This window comes from Monodon monoceros, unplaced genomic scaffold (genome assembly GCF_005190385.1).
Source record: "Monodon monoceros isolate NGI ecotype Baffin Bay Population unplaced genomic scaffold, NGI_Narwhal_1 Super_Scaffold_18, whole genome shotgun sequence".
Classification (NCBI taxonomy): domain Eukaryota; kingdom Metazoa; phylum Chordata; class Mammalia; order Artiodactyla; family Monodontidae; genus Monodon; species Monodon monoceros.
Window position 1 is genome coordinate 57,282,384 of NW_021703774.1, and position 24,765 is coordinate 57,307,148.

Here is a 24,765-nt window from a genome sequence, read left to right on the forward strand (position 1 = left end):
GGGCATTCAGAGGAAATTGTTTCATAGATGGTATAGACTCAGTGCATCTATGGGAGGAGGTAAGTTCAGGAACCTCCTACATCACAGTCTTGAACACAAACCTGTAATAAACCCTTTTGACAGCAATAATTTTTTTTAAAACCTGTTTAATGAAAAATAAAGGGATAAATTTTGTTCCTCTAGGAAATTGATGATGAATATGGAGCACAGTGTTAGTCAGCATCTGTTATCTGTTGTAGGGATCATAATGATATCATCGACCACATGAAGTCTAGAAACATCAGGATGTACTTTAGAAGTTAGTAATTAAGAATACTCTGCCTGAAGGTGACAATTATCACATGTAGATAAAGAAAGGTATATCTTACATCAGTATGTGAAGCATGACTTCATATTGAGATTAAAAAAGCAAAACTTTTTCTAAATCAATTTAGCACATTTTTGGTTCCAGTTTTCTTGTGCAGGTTAAAAAAAAAAAAAAGGTGAAGTAGACCTGTTATTAAGAAAGCTCCATTAGTACAAGAAATTTGCAGACAGTTAAAAGATATAAGTTTAATATCAGTGTCATGAGATGCTACAAATAGTAAATCAGTTAATTCTAATAATGGGCTAAATTATTTCTCACCTGATTCATGGATTCCAAGTAAAGCATTTGAAGTTCATTGTCGCAATTGTTAAATATCTGACATCATTATGAATGCCATGTCAAATTCAGTTTAGAAGTATATTTACAATAGGCAGGAGATGGAAACAACCTAAGTGTCCATCATCGGATGAATGGATAAAGGAGATGTGGCACATATATACAATGGAATATTACTCAGCCATAAAAAGAAATGAAATTGAGCTATTTGTAATGAGGTGGATGGACCTAGAGTCTGTCATACAGAGTGAAGTAAGTCAGAAAGAGAAAAACAAATATCGTATGCTAACACATATATATGGAATTTAAGAAAAAAAATGTCATGAAGAACCTAGGGGTAAGACAGGAATAAAGACACATACAGTGTGTCTTTATAACCACATATACATATAACCACAAGGCAGTGGTTATATGTATATGTATAACTGATTCACTTTGTTATAAAGTAGAAACTAACACATAACATTGTAAAGCAATTATACTTCAATAAAGATGTAAAAAAAAAAGTATAGCATTTAAGATAAAATTATTCATTTTGTGGTGATAATACAAGTATAAATTTTGATGAGGCACATTGCTATGGTAAAAGCAATTTTTCATACTAAATCAGCTATCAACAGCAGATGTGTACTTGTCACAGGTTGCATGTAGACATAATTCATAATTGTGTCCAAAAAGCTGGAATATTTTACCAACCAAAATAGAATTTGAAACCATGTTTGTCAATTTAAAAATATTTATATCATTCATAAATACAGAGTAACTGAATTACAAAATGTAATTTTGTAAATTACATTGTAAATCAGCCAATTGTCCTGCAAATGGTTTTGAATGTTTTGTGAGGGAATCTTGTAAATTTCATGCAATGTAAGTTAGAAATAAAGAATCAAGGTGATATATACAGTGGAATATTACTCAGCCATAAAAAGAAACGAAATTGAGTTATTTGTAGTGACGTGGATGGACCTAGAGTCTGTCATACAGAGTGAAGTAAGTCAGAAAGAGAAAAACAAATACCGTATGCTAACACATCTATATGGAATCTAAGAAAAAAAAAAAAAGGTCATGAAGAACCTAGGGTTAAGATGGGAATAAAGACACAGACCTACTAGAGAATGGACTTGAGGATATGGGGAGGGGGAAGGGTAAGCTGTGACAAAGTGAGAGAGTGGCATGGACATATATACACTACCAAACGTAAAATAGCTAGCTAGTGGGAAGCAGCCGTATAGCACAGGGAGATCAGCTCGGTGGTTTGTGACCACCTAGAGGGGTGGGTTAGGGAGGGTGGGAGGGAGGGAGACACAAGAGGGAAGAGATATGGGAACCTATGTATATGTATAACTGATTAACTTTGTTATACAGCAGAAACTAACACCATTGTAAAGCAATTATACTCCAATAAAGATGTTAAAAAAAAAGAATCAAGGTGTTCAACAAATGGAGTATCTAGTATTTGACTATATGAAGTTCTAAAGGCAAAGTATTCTTTTAAAGTCATTATATAGTAATTTTGGAAAGTATGTTACACACAGTATATGTAATATGAGCTTAGTTTGTAATATGTGTATTTTATATATTCAGTGACAGTGCCAAGGGGAACAGGGAAGAGGTTTATCCATCCCATAATCTCCATCAGCCCCCACAATGATATAAACATTTAATACTTGTGTCAACGTTATGTAAATTGCTATTCAAATGTAGTTTTAACCCTACCAGATTGCTACCCTTAAGCCTCTTTAAAGAAATTCTAGAGCTGACATTCTCTCATTATATATTATTTACATATAGATAGAAAAATGTCTGGATGTGTATGTGCTAAATGGTAACAATTGGTTTCTTCTAACTTTTTCAGTTTATTTTTTCTCTTTGCTAATTTCTGTGTTGTTTTTTTACAGTAATCATAAATTGTATTCGTAATAAAAAATAAATATTATAAAATTAATTAACTTCTTTAAAACACACATACAGAAAAGAAAAAAGCAAACGAAAGCTGAAAAGCAATAGTGAGATTCTTTGAACTATTTGATTTCTTTGGAGAAAGGCAAAATATCAGACCAGAGGATAACAATTATGCTTTTCCGTCAGTTGTTAATATGTGGAAGACCCTCTTTGAAAGTGCTGGTATAAGGTTACTCTTAGGATCTGCACTTACATTTCATCCTTATGATTCTCTTCAATTGGATACAGTTACCCTCTCCTATATAAGAAGTTCAGTACTGGGGTTGCTCTCCATTTCATCAGGAAGCAAATAACTAGTTCTCTTTATAATTAGTTTCTTTAATGCTACATTACATTTGTTTTTCAGCTCTCTTACTTACTCTCTTCATTTCTGTGGTTTCTCTAGCTTTTGACTGCTAGTCTGAACTTGTATGCATTTATATTATCTTTTGGAAGCTGTACCATTCTCTTTAATATGTGTGTATATATCTAATTACCCAACTCCCTGTTTTTGACTGGCCTACCTGGTTTTTGCTTTTATTCTTTATAGGCTTTGTTCTGTATGTCTTACTGTCAGTTTAGTTGCTGACCTACCTAGACTCTAGCTTCTGTATATTTGATTTCCTACTCTGTCTCTACACTTGACTCTTAATCATTGTCCTAATACAGACTGAAGAGCCTTACCCTTGTTGTAATAAAGAATTCTGGTGAAAAAAAATTTAAAAATTACATTGAAAATATGCATAATAAGCCAATTATTCCTAACTGAAGGAAAAGCTTTGAGTTTCTGTTTATTGGAATTTAAGGTGTTGTCATATTTCTGTTCCTTCCCATTAGGCTAAAAGACCTCACTAGCCAGCTAGCTGGCTCGGACTACAGTGGGAAATTTTGCTTGTTTCCATTGCTTAATCTCCTTTAATAAAACTCATTTTATCAGATCCTAAAGTGGCCAATAACAAGTAGTGATTAATTCATTATTGTGGCAACATGGATGGACCTGGCAGATATTATGCTTAGTGAAATAAGTCAGGCGGAGAAAGACAAATACTGTATGTTTTCACTTATATGTAAAATATAAAAATAAAACAAGTGAACGAATATAGCATCACAGAAACAGACTCTGAGATACAGATAGCAAACTAGTGGTCCTCAGAAGGGAGAGGTGTAGGGCGAGGGCCAAAATAGGTGAAGGGGATTAGCAGGTACAAATAGCTAGGTATAAAATAAGTTACGAGGATGTAATGTACAGCACAGGGATTATAGCCAAAGTAAAAATATAAAATCACTATGTTGTACACTTGAAACCAGTATAATATTGTAAGGCAACTATACTTCAATTAAAAAAATTTGTTCTATAACTGTAGGGGTCTGGGGACAAAGTATATAAAATCTTTCTATTGAAACTACTGATGGCACTATAATTTGAGATCTGTGACTATAGAATATAACCTGTAAATGCTTTTTTGTTACACAACTTGTGTGTGATTTGAAGAATGATTTAGGTACTAATTCAATTTATATAATTATGTAAGATAATACATAATCAATATTATTTTGCAGTTTAGATAATTCATGTCATTCTGTGATACAGTTAATGGGCCAATTATTGGGCAGTTTATTTTTTTTTAATATAAATTTTGGGGTAGCTACCTTTGGTTTTGAATTGCTGACTTTTGGTTGAGGTTATTCTCTCCAAAACCATCTTAATTGTTTGTTTTATTCACTGGCTATTATGCATGATTCTTTGGGTAAATGTATTTTTTCTCAGAGCTATTCATAAAGGTACTTTCTGCAAGACCAAGAATTACATGTACAGTACAGAGTTTACAGAGTTGGAGAAAAAGAGTTATTTCTTGGTCCAAGTCAAGAGTAAATCTGATTTAAATGCATATGTTAATCCAGCGCACATGTTTTTGGAACTAGGAACTAGATAAAAACCTTGCATGTTTTGTGAGCTTTTAATGTAGCTATGTCTGTTTTTATTTTATATTAATAGGAAAGTTAAAGGAGGAAATATTGATGTACATCCATCAGAAAAAGCACTCATTGTTCAATATGAAGTGGAAGCTACCATTCTTGGAGAAATGGGGGATCCCATGTTGGGAGAACGAAAGGAATGCCAAAAAATGTGAGTTTTCTTCACTTGTGCGCATTTGAAAGTAGTAAACTTTATAGAAATCTGATGTTATTTAAACTTGCATAGATGATAAACGATTATGGCGTTCTTACAGACATACATTATCTCAGTGAAGCAGAGACTATATTACATTATAAATATAGAGTATATTCCAGAGAAAATCATGTTTATGTGAGCATAATTGGAACCTAATGAAAAATGCCTATTCTTATTTATCCCATTTAGTAAATGCATATAATAGAATATAACTTGTGAAATCAACTATAAAAGATATGTTTATATAGGACTTTTTAGCTTAATTTAGGAAATTTGTATCTTAGGGGATCCTGTGTTGTGCTTTCTTCCCTGGAATTACAGAAAGTGATATGACATCCAGAATTCACAAATGGGGCATGTACCTTGAATTCATCCCTTAAAAATCTAGCGCTGTGAAAGATATTAGTAATAGGACAAGCATTTTCTGACTAAATGAATTGAGCTTAGGTCTCCCAATGTTCTACACACTTTCCTTCCTGCTTTCATAGTACTTTCAGGAGTCCCTTGGGAACTGGCCTTCTTCATTAGTCTTCAGTTGCGCTGCCGATGATCTTGCGCTCCTTCCATAGTTTTATGGAAGTAGAGAGGGTCTGAGATCACCTAGTATTCTTTCCCAACTTTCTTCCCCCCATAGATAATTTTGATTTGGGAACTAGTTAAAAAGTTAGTGTGTTTTGGTGGTATTAAGTATATTCAGGATGCTAGAAGTGCATGTGATAGTATTTAGCACACTGAACAGCACTATATTTTAAATATATAGCAGTAGTTCTCAGCTGGTTAGGATTTTTCCCCCAGGGGACATTTGACAGTACCTGGAGACATTTTGGTTCTCATAACTGGAGGGTGCTATTGGTATCTAGTGGATAGAGGCTGGGGTGCTGCGAAACATCCTATAATGCGTAAGATAGGCACTTACAAACAAAAAATTATTTGGCCCCAAATTTTTATAGTGTTTCAATTAAGAAACTTCATTGTATAGAAACCTGAAGAGAGAAGCTACCTACTGTCTTATTAAGATCTGTAGTCTCTCTTCTTATTTGGGTTAAAAGGCTAAATTACACAGGTAATTCATTAAAAATAAATGAGTCTTTGGATAATCCACTAGATTGAAGAGATATACACATGCACACATACATACTTACACTGTAGATTTTAACTCACATGCTCACAGTTTTTTGTGTTCTCTCACACTTTCTTCCATTTGTGTGTTTGTTATTGCTGCCTAAATTTTGTACATTTTAAGAAAGTAACATCTCTTGAGATTTTATTAATTTGACTTCCAAAGAAAAGCTAGCAGATTAGGGGTCTTTGCCTTTAGAACCTCATGCATCCACATTTCATGAGAGAAATTTAGTTTTTAGTTTTTAATAGTGTAGTCAGTAGCCTTATTCAATTAAAATTAAGTGAGGGCTTCCCTGGTGGTGCAGTGGTTGAGAGTCCGCCTGCCAATGCAGGGGACGAGGGTTCGTGCCCCGGTCCGGGAGGATCCCACATGCCGCGGAGCGGCTGGGCCTGTGAGCCATGGCCGCTGAGCCTGCGCGTCCGGAGCCTGTGCTCCGCAAGAGGAGAGGTCACAACAGTGAGAGGCCCGCGTACCGCAAAAAAAGAAAAAAATTAAGTGAGAATGTTGTTATTGTTTGAAAATCTGTAGGCTTTCTAGACAAGGGGTACATTCACTAGAGTCAGCCACCTGGAAAGAGTTACTACCAACTGGCTAGTGTAAGTGGATTTAAACATCAGTATGGGAAAAACCTCTGTAACCCAACTTTGTGGTATTCAACCTGGCTGCTCAAGGTTTGCAGAGGAATCACATTGTGGGAGCAAAAGGAGAATATGGTTTGTTTATAGTTCAAGAGGATTTATCAATGGTGGCAGCTGGGGGTGAAGGTTTTGAGGGGGACACTCATATAGATTGAGATAGGTGTGAAATGAAACTGTCATTAAATTGTGGTAGTCAGTGCTATGGCTCAGGTCCAGAAGACATGTATTTCATTCTCCCTTATCGGATAAAGGAATGTATAAGCTCACCTTCAACAGAGTCCCAGTTTTCTGAACATTTCATTATGAGAAATGTATGGTTAAGGTCCAAAAATAATATGGGCATTTTAAAATTTTATTTATTTATTTTTGCTGTGTTGGGTCTTTGTTTCTGTGCGAGGGCTTTCTCTAGTTGTGGCAGGTGGGGGCCACTCTTCATCGTGGTGTGTGGGCCTCTCACTGTCGCGGCCTCTCTTGTTGCGGAGCACAGGCTCCAGACGCGCAGGCTCAGCAGTTGTGGCTCACGGGCCTAGTTGCTCCGCGGCATGTGGGATCCTCCCAGACCAGGGCTCGAACCTGTGTCCCCTGCATTAGCAGGCAGATTCTCAAACACTGTGCCACCAGGGAAGCCCAATATGGGCATTTTTTGGTATGAGTTTTTGGTATTACTAATAGGCATGGGCTGCCTAATGAAGGGGGCCTATTTTTTTATTTTAGAAATAATCAGTAAACATACAGCTGACATTTTCTAAAAATTCTAGTCCTACATAATTTTTCTTTGTCTCTTTTAACAAGGGAAGGATTTAGGAGAGAGATGTACACACTAACAGAAGAGAATCTTTCTGTTACTTGGATGGAAAGAAGATGATGAATCAGATTGCTAATATATGTATTGGTAGAAAATAAATCTAAAAAAAGATAGAAAAAATCTGCTTTATTAAATCAAGATACTACTGCACACCTATTAAAATGTGTAAAGTCTAAAACACTGATAGCACCAGATGCTGGTGAGGATGTAGAGCAACAGGAACTCATTCATTGCTGGTGGAAATACAAAATGGTACAGCTACTTTGGAAGTCATTTTGGCAATTTCTTACAAAGCTAAACATACACTTACCATATGATCCAACAGTTGTGCTCCTAGATATTAACCCAAATGAGCTGAAAATGTATTTCCACACAGAAACCTACACATGAATGTTTATAGCAGCTTTATTTATAACTGTCAACAATTGTAAGTAACCAAGATATCCTTCAGTAGGCAAATGGGTAAACAAACTGTGTTGCATCCATATAGTCAAGTACTATTCAGCACTAAAAAGAAATCAACCATCAAGCTATAAAAAGACACAGAGGAACCTAAATGAATATTGCTAAATGAAAGAAGCCAGACTGGAAAAGCTATATACTGTATGATTCCAACTGTATGACCATCTAGAAAAGGCAAAACTAAAGTAAAAATAGATTAGAAGTTGTCAGGAGTTCGGGGGTGGGAGGGGAGAATATGTGGAGCACAGGGCATTCTTAGGGTAGCAAAACTATTTTGTATGCTACTTTAATGGTGGATACATGAAATTATGCATTTGTCCAAGTGCACAGAACTATACAATACAAAGAGTGAACCCCAATGTAAACTTAGACTTTAGTTAATAATATATCAATAGTGATTCATCAATTGTGACAAAGTTACCACACTATCACAAGATGGTAATAATAGAAGAAACTGTACTGGGGGAGGGTAGTGGGGACATATATGGTAACTTTGTACTTTCAGCACAGATTTTCTGTAAACCTAAAACTGCTCTAAAAAAAACTAGTAGGAAAATTTCAAAAATACATGTTTATAGCGTTTCTGTTGTGCTTCTTCTCAATCAGATTTATGGAAACTCAAGATTTCCCAGTTCCTTGTTAAAATTAAACGTGGAGATGTCTTTTGAGAGTTTTTCTCTGAATAGACTTTCCTTTATATCTCTGCTTTCTGATGGGCAGCTAAAGTTATACAAAAATATTCAACAGTTTAAAAGATTTAAAAGGTAGGAACTTAAACAGCCAAATAAATTAGAGAAAAATTAAAATAAAGGGACAGAGTATTGCTAGGGTTCTTGTTACAGACATTAGAAGCCACTCTAGAAAATTCAAGCATAAAAGGAATTTATTAAAGGCTATTAGGTAGCTTATAGATCCCAAGAGGACCAGATTCGAGGATGACTATAAAGCTGTGAACAGTATTCAAATCACTTTACTAGACTTGTTTCAGGAGAGATTATCTGTATCTGAATAATGATTTCACAGATGCTAAGTGCAGGACATTTTTCTGAGGTCTCTGTCCCTGTTGCCTCTATTACCTTGAGTGTCTCCAAAAATTGGCCATCTTCCCTAAGAAGTATTTCAACATAGTGGCTACTTTCTTATGTTTCTCTTTTTGAATCTAAGCTTTGCATGAATGCATCTACTTTGCAAGAATCTTTTGCCACCAGTTTGAGTCTTCACCCTGAACCTAATTTTATGTCCTTATAGCTTTCTTTGGTGCCATGAATCCACGTAAATTGGTCGTTGTTTCCAGATTTTGAACAACCTTTTCTTATTGACCTTCCAGTGAATCTCCTGGATTAAATTAAAAAGGAGGGAGAACCTGTTTTGTCTTTCTTTTTAATGTACTAGCAGGTATAACTATATTTATTTGTTCCCCAGCATTACTCATATAGATCTTAAAATGCATCCTACTTTTTTTTCTTGTGTCTTCTATATAATTTCCATCAGAACAACTGAATCCGAATATATTAATATTGTGTCTTGCCCCTAACTGAAAAGAAAATGACTGTGAATATGGTCAAGAAAATGATTCATTTTTGGCAGTATGGATTTTCACATCTAATAATAATTAAAAACTTTATGTGATATCAGAAAGACTTTAAAAACAAGCTCTCTGGATATGCTATCCTGCCTAGAAGAGTCAGATGTAGATTTTACCATTCCTTTTGTTATCTTATTTGTCCAGCTCAAGGAAAATCATTGCTTTGCATTTTTTTCTAAGCCTAATTATATCTAATACTTTATTATATTTTACTAAAAGAGATTATGTTAGGTACACTTAAATGTTTTGTAAATTATTTAAAAGAAGTATTGTTTAAGTTATCACTTATTTTAATAATACCTGAGTTGGAAAATTCTGATATGCCTGCAGCATTCGTCTTAAGAGTCTCAATGCCAACACAGATATAACTTCCCTGGCACGAAAGGTGGTTGAAGAATGTAAACTCATTCATCCCTCAAAGCTAAATGAGGTAGAACAGCTGTTGTACTATCTCCAGAACCGCCGTGATTCAGTGTCAGGAAAAGGTAAGCAGAAGAATTCCTAACTTTTTAATGTAAAACCAGAGTTGTTTGACTATAGTTTGTACTTTTGATATTTGAATGGTGAGTTTTCTTTTGCCAGTGCTCTAAGTAAGTGAATGAAATAATAAAGAAACATACTAGTTTCCTACATGCCAGGCTTTATGTTAGATGCTTCCAAAATGATCTATTTCATACTGTGTGTGTACACATGTGCTGAAATAAAGAGTAAAAAGTCAAATTCCATATTGATTCTAGAATAATAAAAGGAGAAAATTGGGAGCAGAAAACCTGTTTTCTCTACGCCAGCAACTAGATTTATATTTTCTAAAGTTTTTATTGACATTTAATTGATAATTTGGATTTCTTATTTAAATGTTAAAATATATGTCATATGCATAAGTTTTGTGAATATTTGTTAGGAAAACATTACCTTTTCATTCCTAAACGTCTTTGTTGTTACCATTTTTCTATCTTTAATTACTTCATAAAAGAACCAAGCCATTAAAATATTAGAGCTAAGCAGTTGATTATTTATAGAAGACATTTTCGAATAATCCAAACCCAAAACAAAACGAGAGTACAGACATTTGAATGGAAAGTCATCTCAGATTATTCAATGGTTAGTTATTCCATTTCATAGTATTTATTAAGTTTAACATATATCTCTCTTTTATCATTGGTGAATTCTAAAATATGGTACCCTTGAAATAACTTATACTTAAGTTTTGATTGTATTAAATAGAAAAATGAAAGAGAAAATTCATTTGGACTTTTTTCAGATTAACCAGTCTTCCCATCCACAGCAAATAAAATGCCTTGTGCCTAATATATACTTTTATTAATTGGCACTGTATATAGTATCTAACACACTTTATATGATCAATATATATGTGTTGAATGAATTGAATAGCTGTGAATTTATTTAAAAGCAAAAATGAACATTTTGAATTTGATTGTTTCCAACTACATAGCTGGCACTCAGTGTATCCCTATTAATTATTAATAATAAGTGCTATAAGGAAAATATCAAAAATTTTATTAACTATTTTTTGATACAATATTCCTGTTAACAGTGTTACTAAATGATGAGAGATAGCTTCAATAAGTAAGTGAGAAAAATAAATGCTATGCTCCTTTAAGATGTGTGTGTACTTATTGTAGGTTGTACAATATAGTTAAAACTGATCTTTCCTAATGCTAAATTAATACAATCCCGAGGGCATTTGTAATAAAATATCTTTAAACAAATGAAAACCCTTTCACTGAGTTTTCAGAGTAAATCAGTCTTCTTACCTCCTTCCCCAGAAATTAGAGGAATATGAGGAAATTTTCATGTTATCGTAAGTAGATAAATTAATTCAAATCGATATGTTTCTCTATATGGATATTAATGTTTGGAGGCATATATGAAATGCTATACTATAGTATATGTACACTTATTTTTTATTTTTCTGCGGTACGCGGGCCAGTCACTGGTGTGGCCTCTCCTGTTGCGGAGCACAGGCTCCAGACGCGCAGGCTCAGCGACCATGGCTCACAGGCCCAGCCACTCTGCGGCATGTGGGATCTTCCCAGACTGGGGCACGAACCCTTGTCCCCTGCATCGGCAGGCGGACTCTCAACCACTGCACCACCAGCAAAGCCCTGTACACTTATTTTTAAAAACTATTCCATTTTCTTTCTTTTTTACTATTGATTCACTATTTCAAAGCCAGAAACCTAGCCCTAAAAGTGGTTGAAATAAAACAATAATAGTTATTTGATTATGTGATTCTTTACCATAAGTATTTTTTTTTCTTTGCTTAATTAAAATCACTGTCATAGTAAATTATCTGTTTGAGGAAAAATCTAGCTGTTAAGAAAACATAACTTTGGGCTTCCCTGGTGGCGCAGTGGTTGAGAATCTGCCTGCTAATGCAGGGAACACGGGTTCGAGCCCTGGTCTGGGAGGATCCCACATGCCGCGGAGCAACTGGGCCCGTGAGCCACAACCACTGAGCCTGCGCGTCTGGAGCCTGTGCTCTGCAACAAGAGAGGCTGCGATAGTCAGAGGCCCGCGCACCGCGATGAAGAGTGGCCCCCGCTTGCCACAATTAGAGAAAGCCCTCACACAGAAACAAAGACGCAACACAGCAAAAATAAATTAATTTAAAAAAAAAAAAACCACTTTAAAAAAAAAAAAAAAAGACATAACTTTGTCCATAACAGCTACCTTTCTCTGAAAACAATCAGGGCTAATTCCTATTATATGTAAAACATTTGCTAATTATAGAATCAAAAATTTGATACTACTTGAACTTATTTTAATGTACATTCATTGCTTAGGTTTTTGATGCAGATCAGAGCAGTGAAGCATTTTTGATAATTTTTTTTTTACAAAATGAAGTTCTGCTATGAATCAAATAATTCAACATAAAAAATGACTCAAAGTTGTGTTCAACACCTTTGAATACCTCTTTAATTCATTTGGGAACAAGTGAGGATTAAATTAACACAAATATTAAACATTTGCCTTTTAATTTATGATCCTAATTTTGTTTAAAAACTCAGCAACTGTATTTTAGCTTTTTAACTTTATCCAAGTTATTTCTTTTCCTTTTCCTTTGTTAATTTTTATTTTAGTTTTTATATTACTCAACTCATGAGTTTTTCTTTGCCTTATTGATTTTCCTATTCTTAAATGTGAATTAGGAAAAGAAAGAAAACTCAAAACGGAGTATTTTGCTTCTTGTTGGCAAGTCTGGCTATTTACATACCTAAAATGTTAGCCAAAGAGGAAGTTTAAATTGCTACCTGACATAACTTATTATTTATAGATTTTATTATACTCTCCGTGATATCCTTATTAGAACAAATGCATTATAGATGAGCATTTTTTATACATTGGAAAAAAGGTTATTTCATAAATTACCCATTTGAAGATCCCCAACTTAGCTAGAATTAAACTCAGCTGCTGAAAATAAAAATTACCCAGAAACCTAAAAACATTGCTCTTCTCATAAGAAAAAAATCTTTTTACAGAAAAAAAAGAAAAATCAAGCAAGCCTAAAGATCCACCTCCTTTTGAAGGAATGGAGGTAAGACTGTATTTTTATCTAATAGAGAATTGATTCTAAGGTATTGCTTTTTACCATCAATAATTCATACAATCACATTAAACAAATGTGGAATTTTAAAAAATGGTTGAACTTAAACTACCTGAAAAAGGTAGAAAATCAGTATTTAATAAAGGCAAAAATTATTGGATGTGTCTTTTAGACATAATTTATTTTGATAACTAAGTTGTGAAATGTTTTAAATATTCTTATTCTATGTTTTAAAGTATGTTTAATTTATTATGGTAGATACTATTTTGAATTACATTTAAGATACTTTATCAATATAAATAGGCCAGTTTTAGAGTTTATATACATCCCATTTTATCATGGTTTATGACTACTTTCACTCAGGAGTCCTATCACCCAAAGGTCTTATTTCCCCCTCTACAAAAAGATGGCAACTGTTAAGTCCTTTGAAAACTTGTCTCTTACTATCAAGGGCAGTTTATTGATCACAGAATACCATTCCTTTGACATTGGCTCTGTTGAGCATTATTCTTTTAGAGTACTTCCTTCCTCTTCCTTTGTTTCAGATTGATGAAGTTGCTAACATTAATGACATGGATGAGTACATTGAGTTATTATATGAAGATATTCCTGACAAGGTTCGGGGTTCTGCTTTGATCCTACAGCTTGCTCGAAATCCTGATAACTTGGAAGAACTACTATTGAATGGTAGAATTTATAGACTTGAATTTATAGACTTATCTATAAATATTTAAAGTAGAATTATTATTGTGAAATATGATTTTTAAATTTATTATCATAGAGGGGTAAGCCAAAATTATTATATCAAGCTTAGGAATGCACTTATTTTCCAGCTCTTTATTACTTTCCTTCTTACTCAAATTTCTTAACATGTGGGCATAACATTTAAATATTCTCTGGAGGACTCACTAATAATTTAAACCAGAAAAGTAAAGCATTAATGGTACTGAATCTTTTCTTTCTTCTATTCTGGAAGACTTTTTATTTTTTCTTCTATTCTGGAAGACTTTTTATTCTTTCAGTTAGGATACAATATCAGACTTTTGACATTTGCACATGTATGTATATGCTTTTATTAAATTACAGTTCCAATATTAGTTTTCTTTTAATAGCACAGCCAAAAATAGTAATCTTTTAAATTTCATTTAGATTGATTTTGATACCAAGTATTTGCTTTCTTTTCATTAGAAGTGCTGGGTAATAAAAGAAAATGGAGATATAATGCTCTTAAAACCTTTTTTCTCAGTAATACCACTGTAAAATACCACTATAGAATTATTATGATTTTCTGATTACACTTTTGCCAAAAATAAAATATGGAAGATATTGTTATGATTTCCATCACATGTGAAGGAATGTGATGGAAATCATATCAACACTTTGTAGCATGGAAAATATATCCAGAGATCTTTCCAGAGAGTCATAGGATATTACCAATATTCCAGTTAGGAAATTTGTACATTTTAAGTATTTTCTAAATTATACAACTCATATATTAATATATTCTTTTTAAAGAATTAAGAGTATTACAGATAAAACCCCCTTTGACCATTAGTCTATAATCTGTTAGGAGTTTGGAGTGCATTCTTCCAGATCTTTTCCATATATTTATACATATATATATAGGGTTTTTTCCTGTATTAAAGAATAGAGTATTACCTTATATGAATTTTTATGTTAATTATATCACACCTCTTACTTGGCAATTTTTTCTCCATGTAGTAATGGTTCAAGATTATATGCATATAGATACATACAATGTAATTAGTTTTGAACTACTTTTGATTATTGTATTTTATGAAGTTATGCATATTCTTTAGCCATTCCCCTTTTGATGGTCATTTGGTTGTTTCCAAAGTTTTCAGTAGGGAACTTTAGTGAACATCTTTGTTCATATCTTATATACACAGGCAAGGGTTTTTTAAGTGTGTGTACACAGAAACAAAGGTCATACAGAAATGCAGGTCATAATTTCTTAGGGATATTTCTGAATTGTCCTCCAAAGTGGTTGTACCACTGTCTCTCCAGACCAATGAATATGAAGGCTATAAAACTTAAACATTTTTGCCACTGCATTGTTGGTAATAAACAATATCTCTTTGTTGTTTTAAGTTGTATTTGCCTGATTAATGGATTTGATCTTTTTCTTATGTCACTAGACTTCTGAAATTCCTACCCTGTGAAGTTCGAATTTATATATACATGTGAATATATGTATATTTACATATGAGTATACATCCTTTTTCTTTTATATATATGTATTATATATACAGTCATCCCTTGATATCCATGGGGGATTGGTTCTGAGGCCTGCCAAGGATACCAAAATCTGCAGATGCTCAAGTCCCATAGTTAGTCCTCCATATCCTTACATCTGCGGATGCAACCAACCACGATCTTGTACAGTTGACCCTTGAACAACATGAGTTTGAACTGCCTGGGTCCACTTATGCACACATAAGTTTAAACCCATGTTCAAGTATAAATGGGCCTGTGCAGTTCAGACCCATGTTGTTCAAGGGTCAACTATACATCCTTTTTCTTTTATGTACTTAGAAATAGTTTTTTTCAGTCTGTCTTTTTTTTGTGTGTGTGTGACATATCTTTTTCCATTCTTTTACTTTCACCCTATTTGTGTCTTTGAATCTGAAGTGTTTCTGTTGTAGAATGCATACAGTTGGATCATATTTTTTTAATACATTCAAATAATCTACCTTTTGATTGGCGTGTTTATTCTATTTACCATTAACATAATTACTCATAAAGGATTGTCATCTAACACTTTGTGTTTTCTGTATGTCTTTTATCTTTTTTTATTCTTCTGTTTCTCCATTACTGCCTTCTTTTGTGTGAAATATTGTCTAGTATACCATTTTAATTCTTTCGTTGTTCCTTTACTGTGTTTTCCTGAATTATTTTCTAAGTGGTTACCCTAGGATTACAGATACCATCTTAAATTTTAAAAATCTAGTTTAAGTTAATGCCAACATAATTTTAACAATATACAAAAACTTTCCTTCAGTATACCTCTATTCCCACCCCATACCTTTATACTATTATTTCGTACATACTACATCTGCATACATTATCAGCCTATCAGCAAGTAATATAATTATTGATGTATACATTTTAAAATCAGATAGAAGAAGATAATACAATAAAAAATATGTCTATAATGTCTTTTATATTGATATATAGAGTTACCTTTACCGGTGCTCTTTTTTTCTCTGTTTGGATTTAAGTTACTCTCTAGTGTCCTTGCATTTCAGCCTGATGGAATCCCTTTAGTATCTCTCATAGAAAAGGTCTACTAGCAACAAATTCTCTAAGTTTTTGTTTACCTAGGAATAACTTTTCTTCTGTTTAAAGGGTAGTTTTGCTGGATATAGAATTACTGGTTGACAGTCTTTTTCTTTTACAATTTGAATATGTCATCCCACTGGCTTCATGTCTGCATGGTTTCTGATGTGAAACCAACTGTTAACCTTATTGAGGACCATGTGTACATGTTGAACTGATTTTCTCTTGCTACTTTCAACATTTGCTTTACCTTTGGCTTTTGCCAGTTTGACTTATGATGTGTTTAGGTGGTCATATCTTTGAGTTTATCTTGCTTGGAATTTGTGGAGCTTCTTGGATATGTCGATTAATGTTTTTAATCAAGTTTAGGAAGTTTGGACCATTATTTTGTTAAATATTTATTTAGCTCCTTCCTCTCTATCCTTTCCCCTTGGGATCCCTGTGTTAGTAAGCTTGTTGATATCATATAGGTCTTTGAAGCTCTATTTGTTTCTTTCTGTTCCTCAGACTGGATAATCTTAATTAACCTGCCTTTACATTTGTTGATTTTTTTCTAATTCACATCTGCTGTTAGGACCATCTAGGATTTTGCTGTTAGGATTTTTTCATTTCAGAAATCATACTTGGAACTTCAGAATTTCTGTTTGGTTCATTTTGTATAATTTATATCTCCTTATTGATATTCTTTGTTTGGTGAGACATAATTCTCATACCTTCTCATATTTTCCTTTAATTCTTTAGACATCATTTCCTTTAGTTCTTTAAATATATTTACAGTAACTTCACATAATTTAAAATCTTTGTCTCATAAGTTCAAAATGTGAGCTTCCTCATGGACGGTTTCTATTGAATGCTGTGTTTTCTGAGTATGGGATATACTGTCCTGTTTCTTTGCATGTGTTGTATTTTTTGTTGTTGTTGAAATAATATTGGGGCAACTCTGGAAATCAGATTTCCACTCCTTTCTGGACTTGTTATATTTGCTGTTTATTTGTTTAATGAGTTTCCTGGATTAATTAATTACTGTAAAGTCTGTATTCTTTGTCTCTGCAGTCACTGAAGCCTCTGCTCAGTTAGTTTAGTGGTAACTAATGATTAGATAGAGATTTCTTTAAATGCCTGGCACAGAGTTTCCCAGCCTTTGCTGAGGGGCTGTGGGTGTGTACATGTGGGTGGGGGGATGTCTTCAGTGCTCAAGGAAGTAGTTTACAAGCCTTAGCCTTCAATTGCTGCTTGAACATTGCCTCAAGGTTGGCCAGAGACGAGAGATTAGGCTCTTTTAGGTCTTTCCCTGCTATGTGCACATTCCTACATGTGTGCCAGGCCTTCTGGAGTCCCAGGAATGTGTTGGAGTCTTTCAAAGACCCAGTAAATATCTCATTTCCCAGTTTTTCCTTTTAAAGTGTTTTGGTCAGCCTCTTGTTACCTCAAGTTGGCTAGGCTGCTGCTGCACATAGCTGCAGTGTTGCTGCTGGTAGTTTTCAGCAAATGCCCTGGGTCTAAGGCTGTTTGTAAGAGCAATCTCTGAGTCAGGTCAAATAAAGCCAAACCATGGGAGTGGAGCTTTTCAGCAAGTATCCTGATGGATAAGATATTGACAGTTCACTGGAGTGGGAATTTGGGGGAGCACCACACTGTTCTACTTCCTCCAGCTGTTGCTGGGCTACTGTTTTTCACAGATATCATGGTTGTGATACTGTTGGTTTTCAAAGTTTCCACAAACTTGCACAGAGGGGATGGATTAGGGCAAGTTGAAATGCCACAGAGCTCACTGTTCTTACCAAGTCAGCCATATTTCTTAAATAAACACTTCTTGAGTTTTTGCAAAACTAATTTCCAGAGTTCTAAAAGAGTCTATTTTGAAAAAATTTACCAGTATTATATTTGCTTATGGAAGAGTGGATTTTTGCAAGTCCTTACTCTGCTCTTCCTAAAGTCCTTGGCCCTGGAATTCATTTTTGTTGAAAGTGACAGGTAGAAATGTAATTTTATTTTTTTCCACATTGTATAGCCAGTTATGCCAACTTAGTTATTTTTTTGTTAACATCTTTATTGGAGTATAATTGCTTTACAATGGTGTGTTAGTTTCTGCTTTATAACAAAGTGAATCAGCTATACATATACGTACATCCCCATATCTCCTCCCTCTTGCGTCTCCCTCCCACTCTCCCTATGCCACCTCTCTAGGTGGTCACAAAGCACTGAGCTGATCTCCCTGTGCTATGTGGCTGCTTCCCACTAGCTATCTATTTTACAGCTGGTAGTGTATATATGTCCATGCCACTCTCTCACTTGGTCCCACCTTACCCTTCCCCCTCCCCATGTCCTCAAGTCCATTCTCTGCGTCTGCACCTTTATTCCTGTCCTGCCCCTAGGTTCTTCAGAACCACTTTTTTTCTTTTTTTTTTTTTTTTTTTTTAGATTCCATATATGTTAGCATACAGTATTTCTTTTTCTGATTTACTTCACTCTGTATGACAGACTCTAGGTCCATCCACCTCATTACAAATAACTCAATTTCGTTATTTTTTTATAGCTGAGTAATATTCCATTGTATATATGTGCCACATCTTCTTTATCCATTCATCTGTCGATGAACACTTAGGTTGCTTCCATGTCCTGGCTATTGTAAATAGAGCTGAAATGAACATTGTGGTACATGACACTTTTTGAATTATGGTTTTCTCAGGGTGTATGCCCAGTAGTGGGATTGCCGGGTCATATGGTAGTTCTATTTGTAGTTTTCTAAGGAACCTTCGTACTGTTCTCCATAGTGGCTATATCAATTTACATTCCCACCAAAAGTGCAAGAGGGTTCCCTTTTTTCCACACCCTCTCCAGCATGTATTGTTTGTAGATTTTTTGATGATGGCCATTCTGACTTGTGTGAGGTGATACCTCATTGTAGTTTTGATTTGCATTTCTCTAATGATTAGTGATGTTGAGCATTCTTTCATGTGTTTGTTGGCAGTCTGTATATCTTCTTTGGAGAAATGTCTGTTTAGGTCTTCTGCCCATTTTTGGATTGGGTTGTTTGTTGTTTTTGATATTGAGCTGCATAAGCTGCTTGTAAATTTCAGAGATTAATCCTTTGTCAGTTGCTTCATTTGCAAATATTTTCTCCCATTCTGAGGGTTGCCTTTTCGTCTTGTTTATGATTTCCTTTGCTGTGCAAAAGCTTTGAAGTTTCATTAGGTCCCATTTGTTTATTTTTGTTTTTATTTCCATTTCTCTCGGAGATGGGTCAAAAAGGATCTTGCTGTGATTTATGTCATAGAGTGTTCTGCCTATGTTTTCCTTTACGACTTTTATGGTGTCTGGCCTTGCATTTAGGTCTTTAATCCATTTTGAGTTTATTTTTGTGTATGGTGTTAGGGAATGTTCTAATTTCATTTACATGTAGCTGTCCAGTTTTCCCAGCATCACTTATCAAAGAGGCTATCTTTTCTCCATTGTATATTCTTGCCTCCTTTATCAAAAATAAGCTGACCATATGTGCGTGGGTTTATTTCTGGGCTTTCTATCCTGTTCCGTTGATCTTTATTTCTGTTTTTATGCTAGTACCATACTCTCTTGATTACTGTAGCTTCGTAGTATAGTTTGAAGTCCAGGAGCCTGATTCCTCCAGCTCCATTTTTCTTTCTCAAGATTGCTTTGGCTATTCGGGGTCTTTTGTGTTTCCATACAAATTGTGAAATTTTTTGTAAATGCCATTGGTAGTTTGATAGGGATTGCATTGAATCTGTAGATTGCTTTGGGTAGTATAGTCATTTTCACAATGTTGACTCTTCCAACCCAAGAACAGGGTATATGTCTCCATCTGTTTGTATCATCTTTAATTTCTTTCATCAGTGTCTTATATTTTCTGCATACAGGCCTTTTGTCTCCTTAGCTAGGTTTATTTCTAGGTATTTTATTCTTTTTGTTGCAATGGTAAATGGGAGTGTTTCCTTCATTTCTCTTTCAGATTTTTCATTCTTAGAGTATAGGAATGCAAGACATTTCTGTGTACTATTTTTGTATCCTGCTACTTTACCAGATTCATTGATTAGCTCTAGTAGTTGTCTGATAGCATCTTTAGGATTCTCTATGTATAGTATCATGTCATCTGCAAACAGTGACAGCTTTACATCTTCTTTTCAGATTTGGATTCCTTTTATTTCTTTTTCTTCTCTGATTGCTATGGCTAAAACTTCCAAAACTATGTTGAATAATAGTGGTGAGAGTGGCCAACCTTGTCTTGTTCCTGATCTTAGAGCAAATGGTTTCAGTTTTTCACCATTGAGAACGATGTTGGCTGTGGGTTTGTCATATATGGCCTTTACTATGCTGAGGTAAGTTCCCTCTATGCCTACTTTCTCTAGGGTTTTTTATCATAAATGGGTGTTGAATTTTGTCGAAAGATTTTCTGCATCTATTGAGAGGACCATATGGTTTTTCTCCTTCAATTTGTTCATATGGTGTATCACATTGATTGATTTGCATATATTAAAGAATCCTTGCATTCCTGGGATAAACCCCAGTTGGTCATGGTATATGATCCTTTTAATGTGCTGTTGGATTCTGTCCGCTAGTATTTTGTTGAGGATTTTTGCATCTATTTTCATCAGTGATATTGGCCTGTAGTTTTCTTTCTTTGTGATATCTTTATCTGGTTTTGGTATCCGGGTGATGGTGGCATTGTAGAATGAGTTTGGGAGTGTTCCTCCCTCTGCTATATTTTGGAAGAGTTTGAGAAGGATAGGTGTTAGCTCTTGTCTAAATGTTTGATAGAATTCACCTGTGAAGCCCTCTGGTCCTGGGCTTTTGTTTGCTGGAAGAGTTTTAATCACAGTCTCAATTTCAGTGCTTGTGATTGGTCTGTTTCTATTTCTTCCTGGTTCAGTCTTGGAAGGTTGTGCTTTTCTAAGAATTTGTCCGTTTCTTCCAGGTTGTCCATTTTATTGACATAGAGTTGCTTGAAGTAATCTCTCATGATCCTTTGTATTTCTGCAGTGTCAGTTGTTACTTCTCCTTTTTCATTTCTAATTCTATTGATTTGAGTCTTCTCCCTTTTTTTCTTGATGAGTCTGGCTATTGGTTTATCAATTTTGTTTATCTTCTCAAGGAAATAGCTTTTATTTTTATTGATCTTTGCTATTGTTTCCTTCATTCTTTTTCCTTTAGTTCTGATCTGGTCTTTATGATTTCTTTCCTTCTGCTAACTTTGGGTTTTTTTCTTGTTCTTCTTCTTTCTCTAATTGCTTTAGGTGTAAGCGTAGGTTGTTTATTTGAGGTGTTTCTTGTTTCTTGAGGTAGGATTGTATTGCTATAAATTTCCCTCTTAGAACTGCTTTCGCTTCATCCCTTAGGTTTTGGGCCATTGTGTTTTCATTGTCATTTGTTTCTAGGTATTTTTGATTTCCTCTTTGATTTCTTCATTGATCTCTTGGTCATTAAGTAGTGTATTGTTTAGCCTCCATGTGTTTGTATTTTTTACAGATTTTTTCCTGTAATTGATATCTACTCTTATAGTGTTGTGGTTGGAAAAGATACTTGATATGATTTCAGTTTTCTTAAGTTTACCAAGTCATGATTTGTGACCCAAGATATGATCTATCCTGGAGAATGTTCTGTGTGTGCCCTTGAGGAGAAAGTGTATTCTGTTGTTTTGGTTGGAATGTCCTATAAATATCAATTAAGTCCATCTTGTTTAATGTATCATTTAAAGCTTGTGTTTCCTTATATATTATTTTCATTTTGGATGATCTGTCCATTGGTGAAAGTGGGGTGTAAAGTCCCCTAGTATTATTGTGTTACTGTCGATTTCCCCTTTTATGGCTGTTAACATTTGCCTTATGTATTGAGGTGCTCCTATGTTGGGTGCATAAATATTTACAATTGTTATATCTTCTTCTGGGATTGATCCCTTGATCATTATGTAGTGTCCTTCTTTGTCTCTTGTAATAGTCTTTAAAGTCTATTTTGTCTGATATGAGAATTGCTGCTCCAGCTTTCTTTCGGTTTCCATTTGCATGGAATATCTTTTTACATCCCCTCACTTTCAGTCTGTATGTGTCCCTTGGTCTGATGTGGGTCTCTTGTAGACAGCATATATACAGGTCTTGTTTTTGTATCCATTCAGCCAGTCTATGTCTTTTGGCAGGAGCATTTAATCCATTTACATTTAAGGTAGTTATTGATATGTATGTTCCTATTAACATTTTCTTAATTGTTTTGGGTTTGTTTTTGTAGGCCTTTTCCTTCTCTTGTGTTTCCTGCTTAGAGAAGTTCCTTTAGCATTTGTGGTAAAGCTGGTTTGGTGGTGCTGAATTCTCTTAGCTTTTGCTTGTCTGTAAAGTTTTTAATTTCTCTGTTGAATCTGAATGAGATCCTTGCTGGGTGGAGTAATCTTGGGTGTAGGTTTTTCCCTTTCATCACTTTAAATATGTCCTGCCAGTCCCTTCTGGCTTGCAGAGTTTCTGCTGAAAGATCAGCTGTTAACGTTATGGGGATTCCCTTGTATGTTATTTGTTGTTTTTCCCTTGCTGCTTTTAATATTTTTTCTTTGTATTTCATTTTTGGTAGTTTGATTAATATGTGTCCTGGCGTGTTTCTCCTTGGATTTATCCTGTATGGGACTCTCTGTGCTTCCTGGACTTGATTAACTAATTCCTTTCCCATATTAGGGAAGTTTTCAACTCTAATTTATTCAAATATTTTCTCAGAACCTTTCTTTTTCTCTTCTTCTTCTCGGACCCCTATAATTCGAATGTTGGTGCATTTAATGTTGTCCCAGAGGTCTCTGAGACTGTCCTCAATTATTTTCATTCTTTTTTTTATTCTCCTCTGCAATAGTTATTTCTACTATCTTATCTTCCAGGTCACTTATCCATTCTTCTACCTCAGTTATTCTGGTACTGATTCCTTCTAGAGAATTTTTAATTTCCTTTATTGTGTTGTTCATCACTGTTTGTTTGCTCTTTTGTTCTTCTAGGTCCTTGTTAAACATTTCTTGTATTTTCTCCATTCTATTTCCAAGATTTTAGATCATCTTTACTATCATTATTCTGAATTCTTTTTCAGGTAGACTGCCTATTTCCTCTTCATTTGTTTGGCCTGGTGGGTTTTTATCTTGCTCCTTCATCTGCTGTGTGGTTCTCTGTCTTCTCATTTTGCTTAACTTACTGTGTTTGGGGTCTCCTTTTCGCAGGTTGCAGGTTTGTAGTTCCTGTTGTTTTTGGTGTCCACCCCGAGTAGCTAAGGTTGGCTTAGTGGGTTGTGTAGGCTTCCTGGTGGAGGGGATTAGTGCCTGTGTTCTGGTGGATGAGGCTGGATCTTGTCTTTCTGGTGGGCAGGACCGTGTCTGGTGGTGTGTTTTGGGGTGTCTGTGACCTTATTATGATTTTAGGCAGCCTCACCGCTAATGGGTGGGGTTGTGTTCCTGTCTTTCTAGTTGTTTGGCATAGGGTGTCCATCACTGTTGCTTGCTGGTCATTGAGTGGAGCTGGGTCTTAGCGTTGAGATGGAGATCTCTGGGAGAGCTTTTGCCATTTGATATTACGTGGAGTTCTCTGGTGGTCCAGTGTCCTGAACACAGCTCTCCCACCTCAGTGTCACAGGCCTCACACCTGGCTGGAGCACTGAGACCCTGTCAGCCACACGGCCCTTTTCAGAAGAAAAGGGACAAGAAAGAAAGAAAGAAAGACCAAAATAAAATAACGTTATTAAAATAAAAAAGAATTATTAAAAATAGAAGAATTAAAAAGTAATAAAAAGAAAAACAAAAGGAAGGAAAGAAAGAAGAGAGTAGCCAAACCAGAAAACAAATCCACCAATGATAAGAAGCACTAAAAACTATACTAAAAAATAAACCAAAATGGACCGACAGAACCATAGGGCAAATGGTAAAAGCAAAGCTCTACAGACAAAATCATACAAAGAAGCATACATGTACACACTCACAAAAAGAGAAAGAGGAAAAAAATATATATATATCGTTGCTCCCAAAGTCCACCGCCTCAATTTTGGGATGATTCGTTGTTACTCAGGTACTCCACAGATGCACAGTACATCAAGTTGATTGTGGAGATTTAATCTGCTGCTCCTGAGGTTGCTGGGAGAGATTTCCCGTTCTTTCTGTTCACACAGCTCCTGGGGTTCAGCTTTGGATTTGCGTGTAGGTCTCCTGAGGGCATCTGTTCTTCGCTCAGACAGGACAGGGTTAAAGTAGCAGCTGATTAGGGGGCTCTGGCTCACTCAGGCCGGGGGGGGGGGGGGGGGGGGGGTACAGAATACGGGTTGAGCCTGTGGGCTGCACAGGCTGGCATGACGTTGCACCAGCCTGTCACGTTGCACCAGCCTGAGGCATTCTCCTGGGGAAGTTGTCCCTGGATCATGGGACCCTGGCAGTGGAGGGCTGCACAGGCTCCCTGGAGGGGAGGTGTGGCGAGTGACCTGTGCTTGCACACGGGCTTCTTGGTGGCTGTAGCAGCAGCCTTAGCGTTTTATGCCTGTCTCTGGTGTCTGTGCTGATAGCCGTGGCTCG

At 35.2% G+C, this 24,765-nt stretch overlaps 1 protein-coding gene across 2 annotated transcripts in view; it reads left to right on the top strand.

The window, feature by feature from the left end:
* KIFAP3 (kinesin associated protein 3) overlaps window positions 1-24,765 on the top strand; it is a 157,780-nt gene that overhangs the window by 10,903 nt on the left and 122,112 nt on the right. For both annotated transcript variants that reach the window (XM_029228574.1, XM_029228575.1), the window contains exons 2-5: window positions 4,581-4,712; window positions 9,701-9,855; window positions 12,874-12,929; window positions 13,484-13,625. In XM_029228574.1, coding sequence (XP_029084407.1) covers window positions 4,581-4,712; window positions 9,701-9,855; window positions 12,874-12,929; window positions 13,484-13,625 — 485 coding nt within the window. The remainder of the gene's footprint in view (window positions 1-4,580; window positions 4,713-9,700; window positions 9,856-12,873; window positions 12,930-13,483; window positions 13,626-24,765) is intronic.